The 21,041-nt window shown below is 48.1% G+C and overlaps 1 protein-coding gene across 2 annotated transcripts in view; it reads left to right on the forward strand.

The window, feature by feature from the left end:
• Positions 1-18,312: 18,312 nt before the first annotated feature.
• The window catches only part of PLPP4 (phospholipid phosphatase 4), a 118,211-nt gene continuing 115,482 nt past the window's right edge, over positions 18,313-21,041 (forward strand). For both annotated transcript variants that reach the window (XM_038578973.1, XM_038578975.1), the window contains exon 1: positions 18,313-18,443. In XM_038578973.1, coding sequence (XP_038434901.1) covers positions 18,388-18,443 — 56 coding nt within the window. In that variant the 5' untranslated portion in view covers positions 18,313-18,387. The remainder of the gene's footprint in view (positions 18,444-21,041) is intronic.

Consider the following 21,041-nt stretch of genomic DNA (forward strand, 5'->3'; position numbering starts at 1 on the left):
TAAGATACCTAGGAATAAACCTCACCAAAGATGTAAAGGATCTATACCCTCAAAACTATAGAACACTTCTGAAAGAAATTGAGGAAGACACAAAGAGATGGAAAAATATTCCATGCTCATGGATTGGCAGAATTAATATTGTGAAAATGTCAATGTTACCCAGGGCAATATACACGTTTAATGCAATCCCTATCAAAATACCATGGACTTTCTTCAGAGAGTTAGAACAAATTATTTTAAGATTTGTGTGGAATCAGAAAAGACCCCGAATAGCCAGGGGAATTTTAAAAAAGAAAACCATATCTGGGGGCATCACAATGCCAGATTTCAGGTTGTACTACAAAGCTGTGGTCATCAAGACAGTGTGGTACTGGCACAAAAACAGACACATAGATCAGTGGAACAGAATAGAGAATCCAGAAGTGGACCCTGAACTTTATGGGCAACTAATATTCGATAAAGGAGGAAAGACTATCCATTGGAAGAAAGACAGTCTCTTCAATAAATGGTGCTGGGAAAATTGGACATCCACATGCAGAAGAATGAAACTAGACCACTCTCTTACACCATACACAAGGATAAACTCAAAATGGATGAAAGATCTAAATGTGAGACAAGATTCCATCAAAATCCTAGAGAAGAACACAGGTAACACCCTTTTTGAACTCGGCCATAGTAACTTCTTGCAAGATACATCCACGAAGGCAAAAGAAACAAAAGCAAAAATGAACTATTGGGACTTCATCAAGATAAGAAGCTTTTGCACAGCAAAGGATACAGTCAACAAAACTCAAAGACAACCTACAGAATGGGAGAAGATATTTGCAAATGACATATCAGATAAAGGGCTAGTTTCCAAGATCTATAAAGAACTTATTAAACTCAACACCAAAGAAACAAACAATCCAATCATGAAATGGGCAAAAGACATGAACAGAAATCTCACAGAGGAAGACATAGACATGGCCAACATGCATATGAGAAAATGCTCTGCATCACTTGCCATCAGGGAAATACAAATCAAAACCACAATGAGATACCACCTCACACCAGTGAGAATGGGGAAAATTAACAAGGCAGGAAACAACAAATGTTGGAGAGGATGCGGAGAAAAGGGAACCCTCTTACACTGTTGGTGGGAATGTGAACTGGTGCAGCCACTCTGGAAAACTGTGTGGAGGTTCCTCAAACAGTTAAAAATATACCTGCCCTACGACCCAGCAATTGCACTGTTGGGGATTTACCCCAAAGATACAAATGCAATGAAACGCCGGGACACCTGCACCCCGATGTTTCTAGCAGCAATGGCTACGATAGCCAAACTGTGGAAGGAGCCTCGGTGTCCAACGAAAGATGAATGGATAAAGAAGATGTGGTTTATGTATACAATGGAATATTACTCAGCTATTAGAAATGACAAATACCCACCATTTGCTTCAACGTGGATGGAACTGGAGGGTATTATGCTGAGTGAAGTAAGTCAGTCGGAGAAGGACAAACATTATATGTTCTCATTCATTTGGGGAATATAAATAATAGTGAAAGGGAAAATAAGGGAAGGGAGAAGAAATGTGTGGGAAATATCAGAAAGGGAGACAGAACGTAAAGACTGTTAACTCTGGGAAACGAACTAGGGGTGGTAGAAGGGGAGAAGGGCGGGGGGTGGGAGTGAATGGGTGACGGGCACTGGGTGTTATTCTGTATGTTAGTAAATTGAACACCAATAAAAAAAAATTGCAAAAAAAAAAAATAAAAAGTTCAACCCAATTTGAGTTTCTATGCCAAATTTTTAAAATAGAAAGCCAAGTGTTGGAATATTATAACTGTTTTTGTTTTAATTTTTTCCCCTAATGTCTTACATCCAGTGGAAAGCCTGCTCCATTGGTGCTTTCAACTTAGGAAAAGTCAGTTGCCAAGGCAGAACACCTGTCAGCCACAGAAAAGAGGAGGTGAGCATGCAAATGAGAGTGCAGATGTATGCAAATGAGAATTAGAATGGCAAACAAGATGAGTTTGGGGGGATGCTGGGAGTCATTCCTGTACTTGGTTCTTGGGTTGATGTAAAGACATTAAATTGTTCCTATGGGGGTGGGGTGCACCTGGGTGGTTCAGTGGTTGAGTTTCTGCCTTCGGCTCAGATCGTGATCCCGGGGTCCTGGGATCCAGTCCCGCATTCGGCTCCCCACAGGGAGCCTGCTTCTCCCTCTGCCTGTGTCTCTGCCTCTTTCTGTCTCTCTCATGAATAAATAAATACAATCTTTTAAAACAATTGTTCCCACAGGGGATTTTCTTTTTATTGTGGTAAATATAAATAACACAAAATTTACTACTTAGATTCTTTTTAAGTGCACAGTTTTGTGGCATTAAGTACATTCACACTGTTGTACAATCATCAGAGCATCCACTCCAGAACCTTTCATCTCCTCAAACTGAAACTCTGTGCCCATTAAACACTAACTTCCCTCCGATGCCACCAATTTGACTAGGGTAGGGACCTCATCTGAATGGAGTCACACAATACTTTGCCCTTTTGTGTTGGCTTATTTAAGTTAGCCTCATGTCCTCTGGGTTCATCCATGTCATGATGTGTGTGTTTCCTTCTTTTTAAGGGGGAATAATACACCCTGGTGTGGATACACCCCATTTTGTCTACCCATTCATCCCTGGGTGGACACTTGGTTCCTTTCACCTTTTGGCTATTATGAGTACTGCTGCTCCAAGCTTGGGGTACCAGTTCTCCAGCAGTGGATTTTATTTTTTTATTTTTAATTTTCATACTTAGCTATAGTTTTAATGAGTGAAGCACAGGCTATCCTATGTCCTTATACACATATATTTACAAACACGTATATTTTAATGAAAGAAGATTTTACTAGAAAGATGGATCATACACAGTGTCGTTTCATTGAGTTGAGCATCAGCAATTTCCATATGCTTCTGCACCTTAGTTTACAGACACTTGTATCTTAATGAAAGACGATGTTACTTGAAATAAGGATTATACACAATGTAGTTTCAATGAGTTAAGCACAGGGCTATTCCCATACAGCAGGGGATTTTATTTTATTCATTTATTTATTTTAAGATTTTATTTATTTATTCATGAGAGTTATAGAGAGAGAGGCAGAGACACAGGTAGATGGAGAAGCAGGCTCCATGCCGGGAGCTCGATGCAGGACTCAATCCCAGGACCCTGGGATCATGACCTGAGCCAAAGGCAGAGCCTCAACTGCTGAGCCATCCAGGTGCCCCCAGCAGGGGATTTTAATAAAAAGAAGCAATGACCTCCTCCAACCTCCCTCTGCCGAGTCTGATCTGATATTCCAGAGCTGGCAAGGGACTGTCCGTTGCTCGAGAAATGCTCAGCAGGACACTTGGCTAAACTCTTCACGGGCCAAGTTCTTCATAATTTCTCTGGGGGCCAAGTTTTCTTCTGAAGTCCATCAGGTCAGAAGTTTTCACCTTTTCCCCCACAAGGAGGCACTTAACAAGTTCTGTCGGTGGTACTTTTTTTCAATTGAATGAGATCTAAAAATTTCATTACATGAAAAAAATAGTTCCATGACATGATTTGAAACTGCAGAAAATAATAATCACGGGGATGGAGACACTAATATTATTGTTGACTTCAACCTTTTGCGTTAAATGTCGCTCCTTGTGTGTGTGTGTGTTGTCTTTGCTTTGCTCAAAGTGTGTGGTCGCAGTCAGCTAAACCATGGTGGAGCGGAAGAGAATTCCTGGTGAATTTTATTTGACTTGCAAGTGGGAGGCCTGTGCTGCTTGCTAACTGTCTGACAGATTTATGATGTTGTTAGATGGGAGACAGTCGCTAGGTTGCAGTGACCTGCATCAAAGAGGGAGGGCTTGTCTCTGAGCAACTTGTAGGGATTTTCCCTCCCACATGCTAATGAATCTGTAGGAGCAAGAAATCAGATGAGGATCCTCTACTCCATGGTCCTGTTTCCAAGGCTGTGATGGGAGGGCATGGCAGTCAACCTATTCCATTTGAAGGGCAGGTTTTCTTTTCTTTTTTTTTTTTTGAAGGGCAGGTTTTCAAAGTTGTAGAACTCTCTGGAGCAGTGGTGGGTGGTCAGACAGAGCACCTGCTTTAAAGGATGATTTTCCTTCTGGTTTTGGTGCCTTCAGGGTGCCTTGGCCTCATTCCTCCCTTTAAATTGGCCTACAGAAGCCTCCCCCCTCCCCAAGGCAGCACTTCCCAGGAGGCTGGGCTGTTTTTGAATTCAGGTTTTAGAAAAGGCTTTGAAGGGGCTCCTGGGTGGTTCAGTCCGTTAAGCATCTGCCTTCAGCTCAGGTCATGATCCCTGGGTCCTGGGATCGAGCCTCTCATCGGGCTCCCCGCTTAGCAGGGGGTCTGCTTCTCCCTCTCCCTCTGCCCTTGCACCCTGCTGTGCTCTTTCTCTCTCAATAAATAAATAAAATCTAAAAAAATTTAAAAGGGCTTTGAAGATAAAAGGAGGTGCCTTCTCTTCATGCTGCTCCCCTCTTGATTCAATCTGGTCCCAAGGCCTCTCCCTAAAGCCACCCTCAGCCCCTGTAGTGGGGATGCTGTGGGCCTGCCCTGCTGCCCTCTGCGCTGTGTGTGGGTTGGCTAATCCAAGAGGTCAAACAGCCTTCCTCCCAAAACGATCCCCTCGGCCCTTCAGCCATTTCCCTTCCTGGGTCCTGAGCTCATCCAGCTGGTTTAGAGCTTCCAGAACCTCACTTTCCCGGCTCTGCTAGGGCCTGGACAATCCAGGTCATTGAAATAGACTCTTCCAGAGCGCAAACTTGGACAGTGCTCAGGATGCTTGTTGGAAGTTTTTCAGAAACCACATTGCATGTTTGTGTTGCTTTTAAAAGAGGAGCTTATAAAGTTTTATGTGATTACTCTGGCTGGGTCTGGGTCAGTCCTTGTCCTTTGCACCTGCCATCCCTGTGCGCGGACACGCGGCTGCGGCCTGTGTCTCATCTGCATGGGATAGAAAACAGAGCGGCCAGTTAGTTAACGCTGTGCACGAGAAGGAATAAGACTGACATTTGGTGGCTCGATAAGGACAGAAATTTTGAAGTCTGATGGCTCTGGGTTCGAGTGCTGGGTCTACAGTTTATTGGACGGTCTCACGGGGCTGGTCATTCAATCTCTCCGTGCCTCAGTCTTCTCAGCTGTAGAACAGGGATGAAGTTGGTGTGAGGACCACATGAGGTGTCGTGGGCACGGTGTCTGGCACCGTTATTAAAATCCATGTGGTGGGGGAGTAGGGTGCTATCCCAGCCCACCCCCACCCCTCCATACTCACCATCTTTTGTATAACGATCTCTTAGCTTCCAGCTGCAAACACCTGCAACTGTGTGCTGACATCTCTCTGGTCATCGTCACCTGCTTGGCTGGAGCTCTGAGAAGGCCAGAAGTGCCCAGATGGACCTCCTTGGTGCCCCAGGGGTGACACTGACCTAGAGACAAACAGTAGAACCCCAGCTCCTGGGTGGGGTGGGGGTGGGGGTGACTTTGAGACACGCTTTCCTGGAGTCCCCCAGCAGGACTGCCCACAGTGTCACCTGCTGTCCTCTCTATTCCAACCCGTGGGCATACTTTCCTGCAGGGCCTCCTGGGATCACTTCCTAAATAAGCTACAAGTATTAAGACCCTTGTCTCAGGGTAGGCTTCTAGAGGGACCCAAACTAAGCATTTTTATGACTAGTAGATGCTGCCTCAGTTTCCCCTTAACATGCCACTCATGCTGTGTGTTGTCCAGATTGCACAGAAAAGACACAACTCTGTTTTCACGCAGGTACATAGTTACAAATGCCAACAAGGGATTTTTTTATTTTTTTATTTTTTATTTTATTTTTTTTAATTTATGATAGTCACACACACACACAGAGAGAGAGGCAGAGACATAGGCAGAGGGAGAAGCAGGCTCCATGCACCGAAGCCTGACGTGGGACTCGATCCCGGGTCTCCAGGATCGCGCCCTGGGCTAAAGGCAGGCGCTAAACCGCTGCGCCACCCAGGGATCCCCAAGGGATTTTTTTTAAAAGGTTTTATTTATTTGTTAATGAGACACACACACACACAGAGACAGAGACATAGCAGAGGGAGAAGCAGGCTCCCGATGGGGACTCTGATGTAGGGCTCCATCCCAGGACCCTGGGACCATGACCTGAGCCAAAGGCAGACGTTCAACCACTGAGCCACCCAGGTGCCTGTTAACTAGGGATTTTTAAGATCTCACTTAAGAGCCACTGGGTGGCTCAGTCAGTTAGGCACCCGACTCTTGATTTCGGCTCAGGCCTTGATCTCAGGATCGTGGGATGGAACCCTGCCTGTGTCAGACTCTGGGCTCAGCTCAGAGCCTGCTTCTCCCTTTCCTTCTGTTCCCCATCCCCTGCCCTCTCTCTTTTAAATCAGTAAATCAATCTTGAAGATCTCACTGTGCAATCATGGTATATATTCCTGAGTTAAACTTCCAGAAGCACGAGAAATGGGTAGTACTTGTTTTCAGAGCTGAATCATTGACAAGATCCAATAACCACTTGTTGGGGAAGGTCACGGAGAGGATGTGAACTCAGGTTCACCTGCCAGCAGGACACGGAGAAGGCTCCTCACCCGCTCTCCTGTGGTTGGAATGTGAGCCCTGGCTGCTGTCCTCACAGTGGGATCCACTTTCAAGAGCACAGCCTTGAGACAAACAGCACATGTGACTGAACCCAATTTGGGCCTTTATATGAGTTTTTAAGATTTGGCAGGCACGTCTGGAGATCTACTTATCTCCCAGCACCTGAGACAGCCTTGTATATAAGGTCCTTTGCTGCTTCTTCTTTTTTAAAGATTTTATTTATCCATTTGAGACAGAGGGATACAGGGAGAGAGAGAGACAGAGAGACAGAGAGACAGAGTGAGAGAGAGAGAGATGACCAGGGGAAGAGGAGGAGAAGAAGCAGACTCTGCAATGAGCCAGGAGGCTGACGCAGGGGATTCCAGGACCCCGAGATCATGAGATCACGACCCAAGCCAAAGGCAGACCCTTGATCACCTGAGCCACCCAGGTGCCCCAGTTCCTCTGCTTCTTAAAGGGGCTGCCTACCCACCTGGAGTGGCCTGCCTCTTCCTCCCCACTTGCCCTGCCCTCTAAGGAGGGGGGCCGTTTTCAGGTTTCCCTGGGGAAGCTCCCCAGGGTTGGTACCAGCACCACTTGCATTCCAGAAGCCATCGTCAAGCAAGAAGTAGTGGAACCTTTTGGAAAAAGAGCAACATGGCTCTGGCATCCAGGGTTCCCTCGACGGGCCGGCTGCCCAGTTTGCATGATGTGAATGTCGGTGCAGTCACCTGTCGCTGCCCAGCTGGCTGTTGCGAAGCGACAGGGGTGTGCACTGGGCAGACAGTGGTGTCCTTGTTTGTGTATTTAGTGCAAAGGAATGTGCAGAAGCCAGAATTTGTAAAACGACCAGCGCGGAGCACAGGACTCCTAATCACTGCCACGGTCACGGGGAGGTCACATGGAAGACGGGGTTTTTCCTAAAGTTTGCGTGAAAATGAACTCCCGTGGCTACACCAGTTCACATGGTAAAAATCGGTGAAGAATCACATACAATCATGCTTCTGGTTTTTGTTTTTGATTTTTTTAAGCTATTCAGTGTGTAGTATATCCAGCAGCTGTCTCCTCCAACTTCCCCCAATTTTTATCTGTTGCCAATAATTCTTTGACGCTGTGTTTGCAATAAAAACCGCAGTGTGGTTGTTGCTGGTGAAGGCCCACTCCCTGCGGGGTGTTTCTGTTAGTGGCCAGTGGCTGGGCCACTCACCTGGCCACCCCCTCCCCTGCTTTGGAGATAACTCAGTGATTGCACACATGTCTGGCTGCCCTACCTGGGGACACAGCTGGGACCTTGGCCCATTATAGACCTGCATCAGCTGGCCGGGACAAAACCAAAGGAAGTCTTCTGGGTGGCGGGCCTCTCCATGTCACTTTTCCCTGTGTGGATGAGAGATGTTGTCCGTGTTTAGATCTAATGAAGAAGCACTTGAATGGGAGGGAGGGCTGTCACCTTACTACTTGGACAAAGGTCAGAAAGAGGGGAGAGGCGGCACCCAGTTTCATTAGCATCCTTTGCATGGAGAAGGGGAAAGCGTCCTGCGAATATCACTTATTACTCAAGTGTCAGAACATCTTGTGTCCTGGAAAGTTATAAAACAGACCTGTGAATTGAGTAAGGAGATGAGGCTCAGTAAAACAGAAGGGGCCAGCTTTGTGCTGGAGACACTGTTCTCTCCCCCTGTCCTGCCCTGACCATTCCTGGTCACAGACATGACCCCGAGAGGCCAGGGAGGGACGGAGTCACTCTGGACTTGAATTTTGTTCTACGGCTGGTGGTGGACAGAACAGCCACTTCCAACTATTTTCCCAGCGTGTACCATCTATGTAGCACTTAGTCATTAGCTTTTTGCTTTGTGGGTGTTGATCTTGCTTGTCTAACTGAACCCTGTGGCCTCTACCTTCTGTGTCCCCCCATATCCCTCGCCGGTGATTGATATAATAGACGTAAAGATTTGGGACCTCTGGGTGGCTCAGCAGTTGAGTGTCTGCCTTTGGCTCAGGGCGTGATCCTGGAGACCCAGGATCGAGTCCCACATCGGGCTCCCTGCAGGGAGCCTGCTTCTCCCTCTGCCTATGTCTCTACCTCTTTCTCTGTGTCTCTCATGAATAACTAAATAAAATCTTAAAAAAAAAGATATTAAGATTCAGTCAGGTCTTAGTGACAGAAAAAAAAAAATCCCTGTAAAGCCATCATAAACAAAACCAGGAAGGTGGTGGCTCACGTCACTGGGAAGTCCAAGTGTTAGCGTTTTTCAGCAGAGCTTGTCTCCAGGCCTCATACAATGGTCATGGTGCCTGATTCTTCCAAATCTTACCTCTGCTTTTCTCCCTGTTAGCTTCATTCTCAAGATCTGTGTGATGGCGAGATGCCAGCTTTCTGAGAGTCACATAAAAATTATAGACCCTCATAGAAAAAGAAACACATACCCCAAGCTTTAAAACAATTCATGGGGGTTTATGTACCCACTAAAATCCCAGCATTACACATACATCATGACCAGGGAAATTCCTGGCTTTGGGAGTCACACCTGGAGAAGCTGGTAGAAAGTCAGATAAGGCAAACTTTATTCTCAGGAAGGAGGTAGTTTAATGTTCTATGTCTGCAAAGGCTGAATGTATACAAGGGAGTAGCTCTGGAAATCCCAAAGCCTGTACTGTGATCATTGGCAGTGCTGTTTGGGGCCACCGTGTCAGGTGTGTGTGTATATATGTATCCATCCATTGCCGTTCTAAACACATTGGCCCTGCAGTAGACTCTCCTTAATCTCTTTGTGGGAGAATAAAGAGTGGAAAGACTTTTTTAGAAGCTGGGTTCCAAAATGCAGTCTCTCTCTCTAAATAAATATATATATATATTTTCATATATATTTGAATATCATCTATATATTGTATGTTTCATATATATTATATATTTCATATGTCATGTATATCATCTATATATATTTCATATATATTCATATATATGAACATCACCTATATATTTCATATATATTAGATATATATGAAGGTTATATTATATATGTGTGTGTATATATCAAATGTCATCTATACCATGACAGAAAATAATGTGTTGTCTCCCTTAAGCTCAAGTGGCAAATGGACTCTCAGGTGAGATAGGTATAGCTGCTGGATGTAGTTGTCGACTCAACTCTCCCCTAAAATCTTGTCTGGCTCAAGGAAGAGATGAGCAAGACAAAATCATGTAATACCATAGTTAGCAGATTCAGCCAGTGTTTGCAGCTTCATTCACTTATTTGCCCATATGACAAAAACTAATATTTACGGAGTAGCTACTCTGGCGCCAGGTATTTTTCAAGGGGACCTAGCAGGGAATGTAAAAACCAGTCCCGTACTTGTGATGATTATCTTCCAGTGAGGTCTATGTGGTGGGCATCTTGTGTGATGGGCATTTGAACTTTGCCTTCCCGATATCTGTTCACTCAAAGTAACAGACTTTAGCTTAAAGCTTTACTCCTGTTTCACTCTCAATCCTCTTGGTTTGAGAGATGGGTCTATGATCCAGCGTTATCCCAATCAGCATAGTTACACCCCATTCGTCAGCTACAATAGTCACATGACCCACACTGGTCTAATCAGAGCAAATGTCAGGATTTTTGCAGGAGCTATTGACACACACACACACACTTTTATATCTACTGAAATTGAGACTGAGAGGCCATAAGCTGGAACAACAAGAATCCACTTGCCACACAAGGAAAGAAGAATCTGATGTTGGAGACAACAGAAAAGTAGCACTGAGTGATGGTGCCAAAGACGCTGAGGCTTCATTCATTGTTTAAGTTCTGGATCAAGCTGAGCCTGATCCCAGAGTTCCCCTCTGGATCCTGTCATCTGGGTCACCTTGAGTGGGGTTTTCAATCAATCACTCTTAGAGAAATGATCATTGATTCACCTCTTGGCCTTGAAGATTAGAAGTAGTTTCAGCCACAAGGATGTTCTGCGTATCTGGCATATGCGAGGTTCTCTGAGAACAGATATACCAACCTGCAGGCAATTGCCTGCTAGGAGAGTGGATATGGAACCCAGGGCCAGTGCCTGAGGAAGGGAGGAAGGGTGCATGGGACGGGGTATGGAGCTTGAGTAGCAGGGGTTGATGACAGGAAGGAAAGGGCAGCCAAGTCCACCTTCACCTGCCCCGCAGGTTGGCATATCTGTTCTCAGAGAACAGGTTGGGCCAGGACGGTTGGGCAGGTTGGGCCAGGACGGGCACTGACCTCTTACTGAAGACTTGCCCTTTGCTTCTCTGTGCCTCACCGTCTTAGTGGTCTGGGTGAGCCATGCAACTGCCTGAGCATTGTGTGCTGGAACTAGCAGACCGATGTGGAGAAAAAGGCACTTTGTTCACAGACAGCCTAAGGTGTGAGTTCACCTGGGAGAATTTGCTCTTCCAAAGGGGATCTTTGAAGAGGAAAACCTTCATTGCAACATGAACGAAGCTGGAAATGACAGCCATCAGCAAAGGCTAATAAAGTTCAGAAACCCTGCCTACCTACCTCTCCAGTTATCCTGGGCAGGCACCTCCTCCCCTAGCCCCTGCTGAAGGGGCCCCACAGCTGACGCCATTCCCAGGAGAGCAGTTGTGCTCTGTAGCACCTAGTTGATAAGAACATTTTGCTTTCCATTGGTGCATAGTTTCATAGCACTCACAAAGCAGAGGTGGTGTTGAGGGAAGAGGATGGACTGGGTGAGTAGGCTGGTTTCCCTTGACACAAGAAGACATAGGTGACGCTGTGTGGAGCTGGCCGTGCCTTTCTCTGAAGGTAGAAAGGCAGCCAGCACATGATGCCAGGAGGATGATTTCTGGCTATGGGGCTAAGAGCTTGGAAACAAATGAAAGAGTTTCCCCAAAAGAATGGCCAGGAAGTCTTGAGCTCACCGGTCTGATCAGATCAGCGGTGAGACAACAGCTTTTAGTGGTATCTGAGTGCCTCCTTGCAAGGAGCATTTGAACAGATTTCAAATATTTCCTAGAAGCAACGTTTCAGTTTGGGTCTTTAAGAAACAACCAAAGCGGATTTTGCTGAGTGCACCTGACCCCGTGGCAGGCAGCACACTTGGATGAATTGAGTTGGCACGGTTTGCTTGAGGGATCCTGCTGAGAATATCCACATCTGGTGACCTATTACTTTTCTTTTGTTCTTCCTCTTAAAAAAAAAAAAACTGAGCCATAACATAAACACGATTAAATAAATACACGGATTTAAAGGACACAGTTGGGTGAATGCTGAAGAATGGATGCACCCATGTATTCAGCATCTCAGATAAGTATAGAATATTTCTAATTCCTCAAAAAGTTCCCTTGTACCACTTTTTTTGTCTCCACCTAGAGGTAATCACCAGTTTGCTTCTGTTACCCACAGCCCTGTTTGGCCTGTTCTAGAAGCTCATATAATGGAATCATATGGTATGCTCTCTTTTATGTCTGGTTTCTTTTGCTCAAAATTACACTTTTGAGATTTATTCATTTATTTGCATGTATCAGTAGCTCCTTCGTTTTTATTATTGAATAATGAGTATTCCATTGCATGAACACACCATGATTTATCCATTCTCTTGCTAATGAACATGTGCATTGTTCTCAGTGTTTGGTCATAATGAATCAATCTGCTGTGATCATTTGTACACATCCCCTGGGCTTGGGTAGCACAGAGCGGGACCCCGAAGAGATGGGTGGAGAAAATGAAAAGAATGGAGGGGAGCCCATGCAAATTGTCAGTTCTGGACAAAGCTGCCAAGGCAATTCAACATGCAGAGATAGTGTTCTGTGCAAGTGATGTTGAAGCGACTGGATATCCTAAGGGGAGGAAAGAACCACAGCACCTACTTCATGGCAGGTGCAAAAATTAATTCAAGATAGAATACAGACCTAAATACAAAAGCTAATATTACGAAGCTTCTAGAAGACAACGTAGGAGAAAATCTTCACAGATGTGGAGTAGGCAGAGATTTCTTAGGACACCAATGGAACAACCATAAAAGAAGAAATCGATAAATTGGGCTCCATCGAGATTACTAATATGTGCTTTTTCCGAAGGTACCGTCAAGAAAATGCAAAGTTAGGGCGCAGATGGAGAGAATATATTTGTAACAGGCATAACTAACATGAGACTAGTATTCAGAATATATTAAAAATTACTTCAAATCAATAACCAAAAGTGAAAACCCATTTTTAAAAATAGGCAAAAGACATGCATAGGTCCTTCAAAAAGCAGATGGCAGGATGGCCCAAGCATGCATGAGGAGATGCTCAACATCACCAGCCATCAAAGAAACACACATCAAAACCACAATGCGATTTCAACCAAGATATATATAGTCAGATGTCATCCAAAGGGCCCTGGACTGTGAATGAGGGGCTTGAGTTCTGGTCCTGCCCCTGGCCCTGTCCCTGACTCCCAGGATCTAAGCAAGGGAGCAGAACTAGCTGGGCACTAAGTGCACAGGCTTCTTAGTCTTTAATTTGTTTTCTTTCACTAATAGTGCAGGATTCTAATTGTGCCACAGCATCTATGTCAGTGAGACTCCTGCTGGTGGCTCCCACACAAAGATTTAGCTTTGGATGAAGTAAAGGCAGTGATATTCTGGGTTTTCACATGATGAATTTGAAAATAATAGACAACATTGTGCTAGGAAAGAAAGTTTCTAACTTCAAGCCTTCTAAGAAGTAAAGGAATACTTTTTATTTTTCCTGAAAGCGTCATGAATTCATACATTTTTTTCTCCTTGGACAGAATAGCAACTAGTCTAAAGATATGAAGGGGTTAAATCATTTTCAGTGTGCTTTATATCTTTCCCGGAAGCAAGAAAGTTATCTTTTATTAGGTAGAATTTGACTTAATGCACTTCAGTGTTGAATCTATAGTGCTATATCCTCAAAGGTCTTATAAATATTATGACTTGAAAAGGTGAAAGAACTGAGAATATTTAGTTTGGAAAAGAGAAGCTTCTCTTTCTGTCTCTCTTTATTTCTCCTTCCCTCCCTCACCCCACCCATCTCCATGCCTCTGTCTTTTGAGTTGTAGAATAAAGGCTGTTGTGGGAACCTGGGTGGCTCAGTGGTTGAGCGTCTGCCTTCGGCCCAGGGAGTGATCCCAGGGTCCTGGGATTGGGTCCCACATCAGGCTCACTGTGGGGAGTCTGCTTCTCCCTCTGCCTGTGTCTCTGCTTCTCTCTGTGTGTCTCTCATGAATAAATAAAATCATTTTTTTTAAAGGCTGTTGTGATATAGAGGAAGAGGCATTAGACTCAGTCTGTGTGATCCACAAAGCACAATTTGAAGCCACGGATATAGACTGTTTCTCCTCAAACAACAACAGATCTCTCCAGAAATGGAATGAGCAGTGAGTGAGTTCCACATCCCTGGAGGTGTTCAAGAAGACAGATATTTATTAACCATTACAGAAGACATTCATGGACCAGGTTGAACTTGAGGACTTCTCCTCGAATTCCTCTTGGATCCTTGGTGTTTTGGCCACATCAACAAGTTTGTACCAAGCAACCAGAGTGGAAAGACTGGATGTGTGGGTCTCTGAAGTTCAGGGTCACCATGCTGCCTGCCTGTTGCCATGTTGCACTTTTTTTTTTTTTTTAAATCTTTATTTATTTATGATAGTCACACAGAGAGAGAGAGAGGCAGAGACACAGGCAGAGGGAGAAGCAGGCTCCATGCACCGGGAGCCCGACGTGGGATTCGATCCCGGGTCTCCAGGATCGCGCCCTGGGCCAAAGGCAGGCGCCAAACCGCTGCGCCACCCAGGGATCCCGCCATGTTGCACTTTTATTAGAACAGCTAGGTAGGTGTCATTGAGAGACAGTGTAACTTCTGAAAATGAGATTATAAGAAACTGTTGCAAAGCTGTGCTCTCCAAAGATGGCTTTGGTTTTTGGAAATAGCTAAAAGTCTGGTCAACATGAGGTCATTGTACTGCGTGATACTGTTTGGGGATTAAAAAAATATATATATATCCAACAGCAGAAGCAAGTTTATGGAGGGATGAGGGGGACTTTCTTGGCATGCTCAGAAGCTCAATATAAGATATGGGAGGTTTTCCCAGAGTGGCACTTTGAAAACGTGGGTAGCCATAAAAGCATTAGGGGAAACTGTGGTCATTTGAGTGTTTACATTCTGATGTGATTTTTAAAAGATCAGTCTCATGCATTACAGCTATGGTGCTATGTCGAGGCAAGGGATGGACGTGTTTATGTTATTTCTGATGATTGAGACTCTAAAGACAGAGTGCTCAAGCATCTGAGAAGCTCTGATCCATGATTCTTTCCCTGGAGAACACATTACATTCCATATGGGAGTCTTATGAAGACCCAGTAGGAGTTGCCAAGCTGGACCTGGGGGCTTCGGCTGGATTGCTTTATCTAACTTGCTTTCATTTCTTCGCTCCCTTGTCAATTCATTTATCTGCTGGGATGCATGCATGGCACTTCTGGAGAGCTCTATTATTTGGCACACATCCACAGCTGCACAGCTGCTGGAGCCCACCATCTCCAAACCCATGGAACTGGCTGCCTGCACTGTGGGATTTGAGATACCAAGAATGTCATCTTCAATCCCCTTTCAATGGAGAGAGAATCTGTCCGCCTTTCAAGGGTGACCTCCCTTATATTATAAAACCAGAGCCCACAAAATATCCTGATCCAGGCTTATATAATGAATAAGGCTAGAGCTTCCCCTCGAAGGCAGCTCTGGTAAATGAAAAAGGAGATCATTAGGGCAGCTGCCAGAGTTGCCGACAGGACTAAAGAGGAGAGGAAGACACTGGGCATCGGAGGACAAGCCTCGGGTGACATCACGGCTTTGTGTGAAGGCAGTGCTGCAAATCTGTACTGACAAAGGCAGAAGTGATGTTATCTCACCATGGAGCTCCCAGGATAACTCACTCACCGCTGAAAGATCTTGGGCTTAGCCAGGAGCTCATGGGGGCATGTGAGCTGTCTTCATTCCGCCTGGGTGTGGCATGGATGAGGGTGTGCTGGCCGTCGTTCGTTTGCTCCACATCAAACAACTTTCCTACTCCAAAGTTATCAGTCCCTGTTGTGGGTCCACCTTGTCTCCATTCTCAGCTCAGGGTTTTAGGATGGAGGTTCCACTCCCAGCTTAGGGATCAAGTCTGTGACCCAGCTTGAGATAATCAATCCATCACGAGTCCCCCGGCCACAGTGATTGGTTCATGTAGGGCAGTGATAATGGCCCTCAATGACACTTTTGCTGAGAGGGCTGGGATCGGGGTCAAAGTCGTTCCCACCAGATTGGACCCTGAGAGCATGCAAAGCTGGGATTCTTGCAGCCAACTTCCAACTACCAGAAACCTGAGACTGAAGCCAATACAGTGTAGATGGAGCAGAGAGGTGGGAAGAACCAATGGAAAAGATTCAGGCATCAGATGGGAGGTTAACTGGGCAGCTCTTTAGATGTATGTGTTTCAAAAGCACTTTTTAATGACTACAGCAATGAGATCGCCTGCTCTTTCAAACTCCCTCTCTAGGTGTCTCTAATACAAACAAACATGACAAAATTAGTGTGGTACAAAGATTCTAATTCTGTGGTCTTGGTGACAGACTCTGGTGGGGAGGGATACTACAACTAGGTCTGCACCATGAGCCTACCTTTGGTTGCCTCTCTCCTCTGCCAGGGAGGGGGACTGACTATGCCCTCCAAACCCCTTCCAACTTCTGTACCTACACTCTTGCCCTCACCCGGATCTCCTCCCTTTGTGTTTTCCTACTCTGCCCTATAAGGATCGACTGTCCTCTACAAGGCTAGGTCCCTGGCCATCTCAGACCAAAGGAATGACTCTTAACTTTTGACCTCTGAGTGATCCTTTGCATTTATTAATACTGATTTGCATAGTCCCTCGGCATTTCTTCATGGCGCTCTTGCTCCCCATCTTCTTGAGGGAAGATACCGATTATGAATTGTAGCACCTAGTACACAGTGTTGCATGGATGGGCTCTACTAGGTTGATGCTTATAGGAAAGTGATATTTTGATAATGTGGGCTCTTGTTAGTATTCCCTCCTGGAATACAGCCACCTGACGGTCTCAGATCTGGGTCATTAGAGGTTACTGGGTTGACTATGGGATCTCCTTCACCACTTTGCCAGCCTATCAGAATTCAGTTGTGTCCAGGATGTTGCAGGGCCCAAGACACAGAGGAGACAGAACCATACCTCCTCCGTCCAGGTTCTTCCCATTCCACCCACACCTGACACCCCACATGCCAGATGGGGCATATGGTCCACTTATTCACCAAAGACTCACTAAGCACATTGTGCCAGGCATTGGATGTGCAGCAATGGGCAAGTCAGATGCAGTTCCTGCCTGTGGTCTTGATAGGAAGTCCCTTCCACTAGGATGGTTCTTCCTCTCCCTCTCTGTCCCTAGAGCCTGAGCTGTCTGGGCTTAGGTATCTTGGGTGTGCCATGTGTCCCCTTGGAAGTAGGGTCTGTGTACTTTGCTGATGCCAAAGCCCACTTCCAACGGTCGTCTTCTTCCTACCTACTCCCCCTTTTGTCCAAGCCTGAGATATGGCTCCTCATTCCCAGGGACAACCATCTAATCCATTTCTCCTGCTCACAAAGTCCTGGCTGGATCTCCCCTAAAACCAAGAGGTCTGGTCTCCCCAAGGACAAATTAATGATTAATGTGAACTTTGCATCTTGAACCTCCATTTGGTTTAAATCAGTAAAGCTAAAGGAAGTAATCATGACAGATGATGGGAAAACAACGCTAAATTTCTTCTGGACTCTGAGCCACCCGCCAGGGGGTGATGGTCAGGCCTTTGACAATGACCCCTAAGGACGAGGCTCTTGGTCTAACCTGCAGCCCCAGCTGCCCCAGGTGCTCGGACTGAATGCTGTGTCAGCGCTGAGCGGCCAGGATGGCCTGTCGTGGGCAGGGATTGTTCCAGTCTCTTGTTTCTCGTTTCACAGCGCAGCTGCCCAAAGATGCTGAGGGTGGGGGTCGCAGGCACCCCGTCCCAGGGGCTGCGTGGTCTTGGCCAAGAGCCGGGCTCACCTTCGCCCTCAGTCTGTGTGCCAGGGCGCCGGAGCCTGGCTGGCAGTCCTGAGGCCAAAGCGAAGCCTGGGAGAGTGTTCTCAGGGGAACTTCCTAGAAAAATTAAAAAAAAAAAAAAAAAAAAAGGGGGTGGGGGTGAAGAATTTCAGGTCGGAAAGGGGTGGGGAGAGCCCAAAGCGGGAGGGAGCAAGCTCTTTCCAGCAGGAGCAGAGGGTGCCGGGGCGGCCTGGGCTGGGGAGCCCCCCGCGCGCCTCTGCCACCTGCCCACGTGCGCGTGAGCCGCGAGCCGAGCCCGAGGCCGGAGCCGCAGAGCAGCCGCAGGCGGGGACCCGGGGCGCAGGGGCCGGGCGCAGGGGCCGCCCACCCGCGGGGAGCCGGGGAGCCGGGGAGCGCGCCCGGGAGGCGGCGGCGGCTGCGGCGGCGGCGGGGCTTCCCCGGGCTTCCCCTCCCCTCCCGTCCGCTCCCCTCCCGGGGCCGCGGGCGCACGGCGCGGACCGGGGGCGGAGGCGGCGCTCGGCGCCAGGGCGCGGGGACTCCCCCGGGCGCCCCCAGCTCGGCGTCGGCGAGCCCCGGCGCCCCCGCGCCCCCGCCGCCCGCTCCCGCCCGCCTCCCGCCCCCGCCCCCGCCCGCGGCCTGGAGCGCGCCTCCCTCGCCGCCCCGGGTCTGGCGAGCCGGCGCCGGTCGAGCCGCGAGAGCCGCCGCGAGCACCCGCCGCCGCCCCGGGAGCTGCTCCGGCCGCGCCATGCGGGAGCTGGCCATCGAGATCGGGGTCCGCGCCCTGCTCTTCGGGGTCTTCGTGTGAGTAGCGCTGCGCGGGGGCGGGGGCGGGGGCGCGGCAGGGGGGACCCGCGCACCGAGCGCCTCGGCGCCCCAACTTTGTTTGCGCCACCGCGTCCCTTCGGGGCCTGGATTCGAGGGCTCCCTCCCGCCGGTGCCCGGGACGTGTCCTCCGGGGCCCTCCTGGTTCCCTCCCGGGGACCCGGGCGCCGAGGGACCGCGGGAGCCGGCCTGACCCTCGCCCCCCGCCCCCTCGCTGCGCACAGCGGCCCGGGGAGTCGCGGCTGCTCCGGGAGGCGGGAAGTTTCGCCCCGGGAGCGACCTGCGAGCCCGCCGTCGGCAGCCCTGCCTCCTCCGGCCCTTCTCGCGGGGGCCCGGCTCCGTCTCCATCCGTGTCCCTGGCTTGGGCGCCCGCGGTTCGGATGAGCCTTTTCCCCCAGGAGACGTTTGCGGTACTTCTCCGGCTGGAAAACTGTTGCGGGGGGCGGCTCGGGAAGTCGGGGGCCTCGGCCCGAGGTGCGGAGCCCGTGGCCGCCGGGGGTGCGCGCGGGGGCCCCCGGGGACAGCCGCGAAATGCCCCCGGTGCCTCCGAGCGCCTGCACTTGGAAGCGGCGATCTTGGGAAGGGGGGGGGGTCTCCCGCACAGGCCCTTTCTGAGATGCCTGAACCCCAGGGCGCCCCGGGAACCCGCTGCCCAGGGGCCTCCCCTCCCGGGCCCAGCGGCAGGGAGCTGTCGCGTCTCCGCCTCCCGGATGCAAGCCCCGAACGCACCACCCGCTCAGACCCACGCCGCAGCCCCCGGAGTCTCTTGTCCCCCCGGGTACCCGCACCTGCACTTGACCCTACGTTAGCTGGTCAGTTTCCCTTTTGCTCCTCGGCCCGTGGCTGTTTTCTGACCCGATTTAAATATTAAAGTTGCATGAACTTTCTGGACTTGCCGGGTTCTTTTAAAAAGCCCATGCAGCCCTTCCATACAGGAGGCCCCTCTCTGGCCTCTTGCCCCGATCCGGAGTCATTGATGGCAGGTGGGAGGCTGTGAGTTGACTTCTGTTCCTGCAGCCCAGGGTATACACATGGAAAGAAAGACCCTTTCTTGCATGCTTTTCTTCACTAGGGATTAAATTCATCCAGAGTGTTTATTCACATCATCATAAAGGGCGGTGAGTTCCCCCAGATGCAGGCAAGCCCCCTCTCCCAGCTTCTGACTAAACACTGCTGTTATTCAGTTCGGAAAAAGGAACGAGAACTTCAGTTGGGTTTTGATGCATTTGGGAAAACAAACACCACTTTTCCCTCCTCTTTCTCAGTGTTTCTACCTTTGGACCATACATTAAAACTAGTGATTGCCGTGTGATCACATGGGGACAGTTTCCAATTGGCAGATAGGCCAAATCCCATTAAATTATCATGTGATGGAAATGATAAAATAGTGTTCAGTGCACAGTAGGATTTAACATTTGTTTGGTGAATGTGTGTGAGAGTGATGCTGAAATAAAGTGAGGTAGGCTCGCAGGCTGCTTGGTTTGATTGCTGCTGGGAATTGTCAGATGAAAAAAGGGTCCGACGGTAGGCAAGTATTTATAGTGTTTTCAGATTTCCCTTCACATATCTCCCAAAACATTCTTGAGATGTTTACAAATATGTGATGGTCTGTGCAGTGGATTTGAAAATGTGATAATTATTGTTTTACGTGCTTTTTGCTTCCTCAAAGAATGTTATGTAAAAATCAGACAGGCAGTTTGTATTCTTTGCTCTCAACTTCCCCTTTGTATTAAGTAATGGGGGGAATCGGCCCTCACCCAAAGGGAAACATTTGGGCGTTGATGGTGTTTCTGGATGGTTCCCTGATTTCATATCAATTGGAAATATTAACAGTGTGTCCAATGTGTGGCTCTTTTACCAGCAAAGACCAGCTTTGGTATCACTGGGAGACTCCCGGGGTGGGAATCTTGGATGTTCAGATGCTGTTATCATTGGCAGATAACGACTTCCGGAAGGACAGGCTGGGCACACACAGATACAGATGACCCTTTGTTTTTCTAGATAAGCTTCTGGTGAGATGACTTGTGTGAGTTTTATTTTTCCTTTTGCCAGCGCTTGTCTGATGGCAAGATTCAGTGGTTTGTACTCACCTGCTCATAAAGATGGTGGTCTCGGTAGCAGGGCCTCACCTGAGTAGGTTGAGAAAGTCCCTCCGGGCAAACTGAATCCACTTTTGCTGCTGCTGTAAAATTCATCATCTGCTTCTGTTTGGTGTATGTACCCTATTTCTCAGGATAACAGAATAATTTTTTTCTGGGGGAAGATACCTTGCTTCTTTGCAAGCTTGTGCCTCTCGGGGAGTATCACCTGTACGCAGGCTTATTCCCGGATTGCATTTGCTCAGTGTGACAGCAGGATCCCACCACCTGATGCCCACATGCCCCTGTGGATTTGAAGGTAGCACTAATGAAATGCAGTTTGGGACCTTTAGGCTGTAGGGTTATATGCGTTTCCTTTCTCTTAGGGAACCGGTTCTCTGTCTCTAGGCCAGGTTTAGTGGTAAGGTTTGGTGATTCAGGATCCCAAGAGAATGCTCTCCAGGAAACCCCCTGTAGGTCATCCAAGAAGTGAGCAGCG

This window comes from Canis lupus, chromosome 28 (genome assembly GCF_011100685.1).
Source record: "Canis lupus familiaris isolate Mischka breed German Shepherd chromosome 28, alternate assembly UU_Cfam_GSD_1.0, whole genome shotgun sequence".
Lineage (NCBI taxonomy): Eukaryota > Metazoa > Chordata > Mammalia > Carnivora > Canidae > Canis > Canis lupus.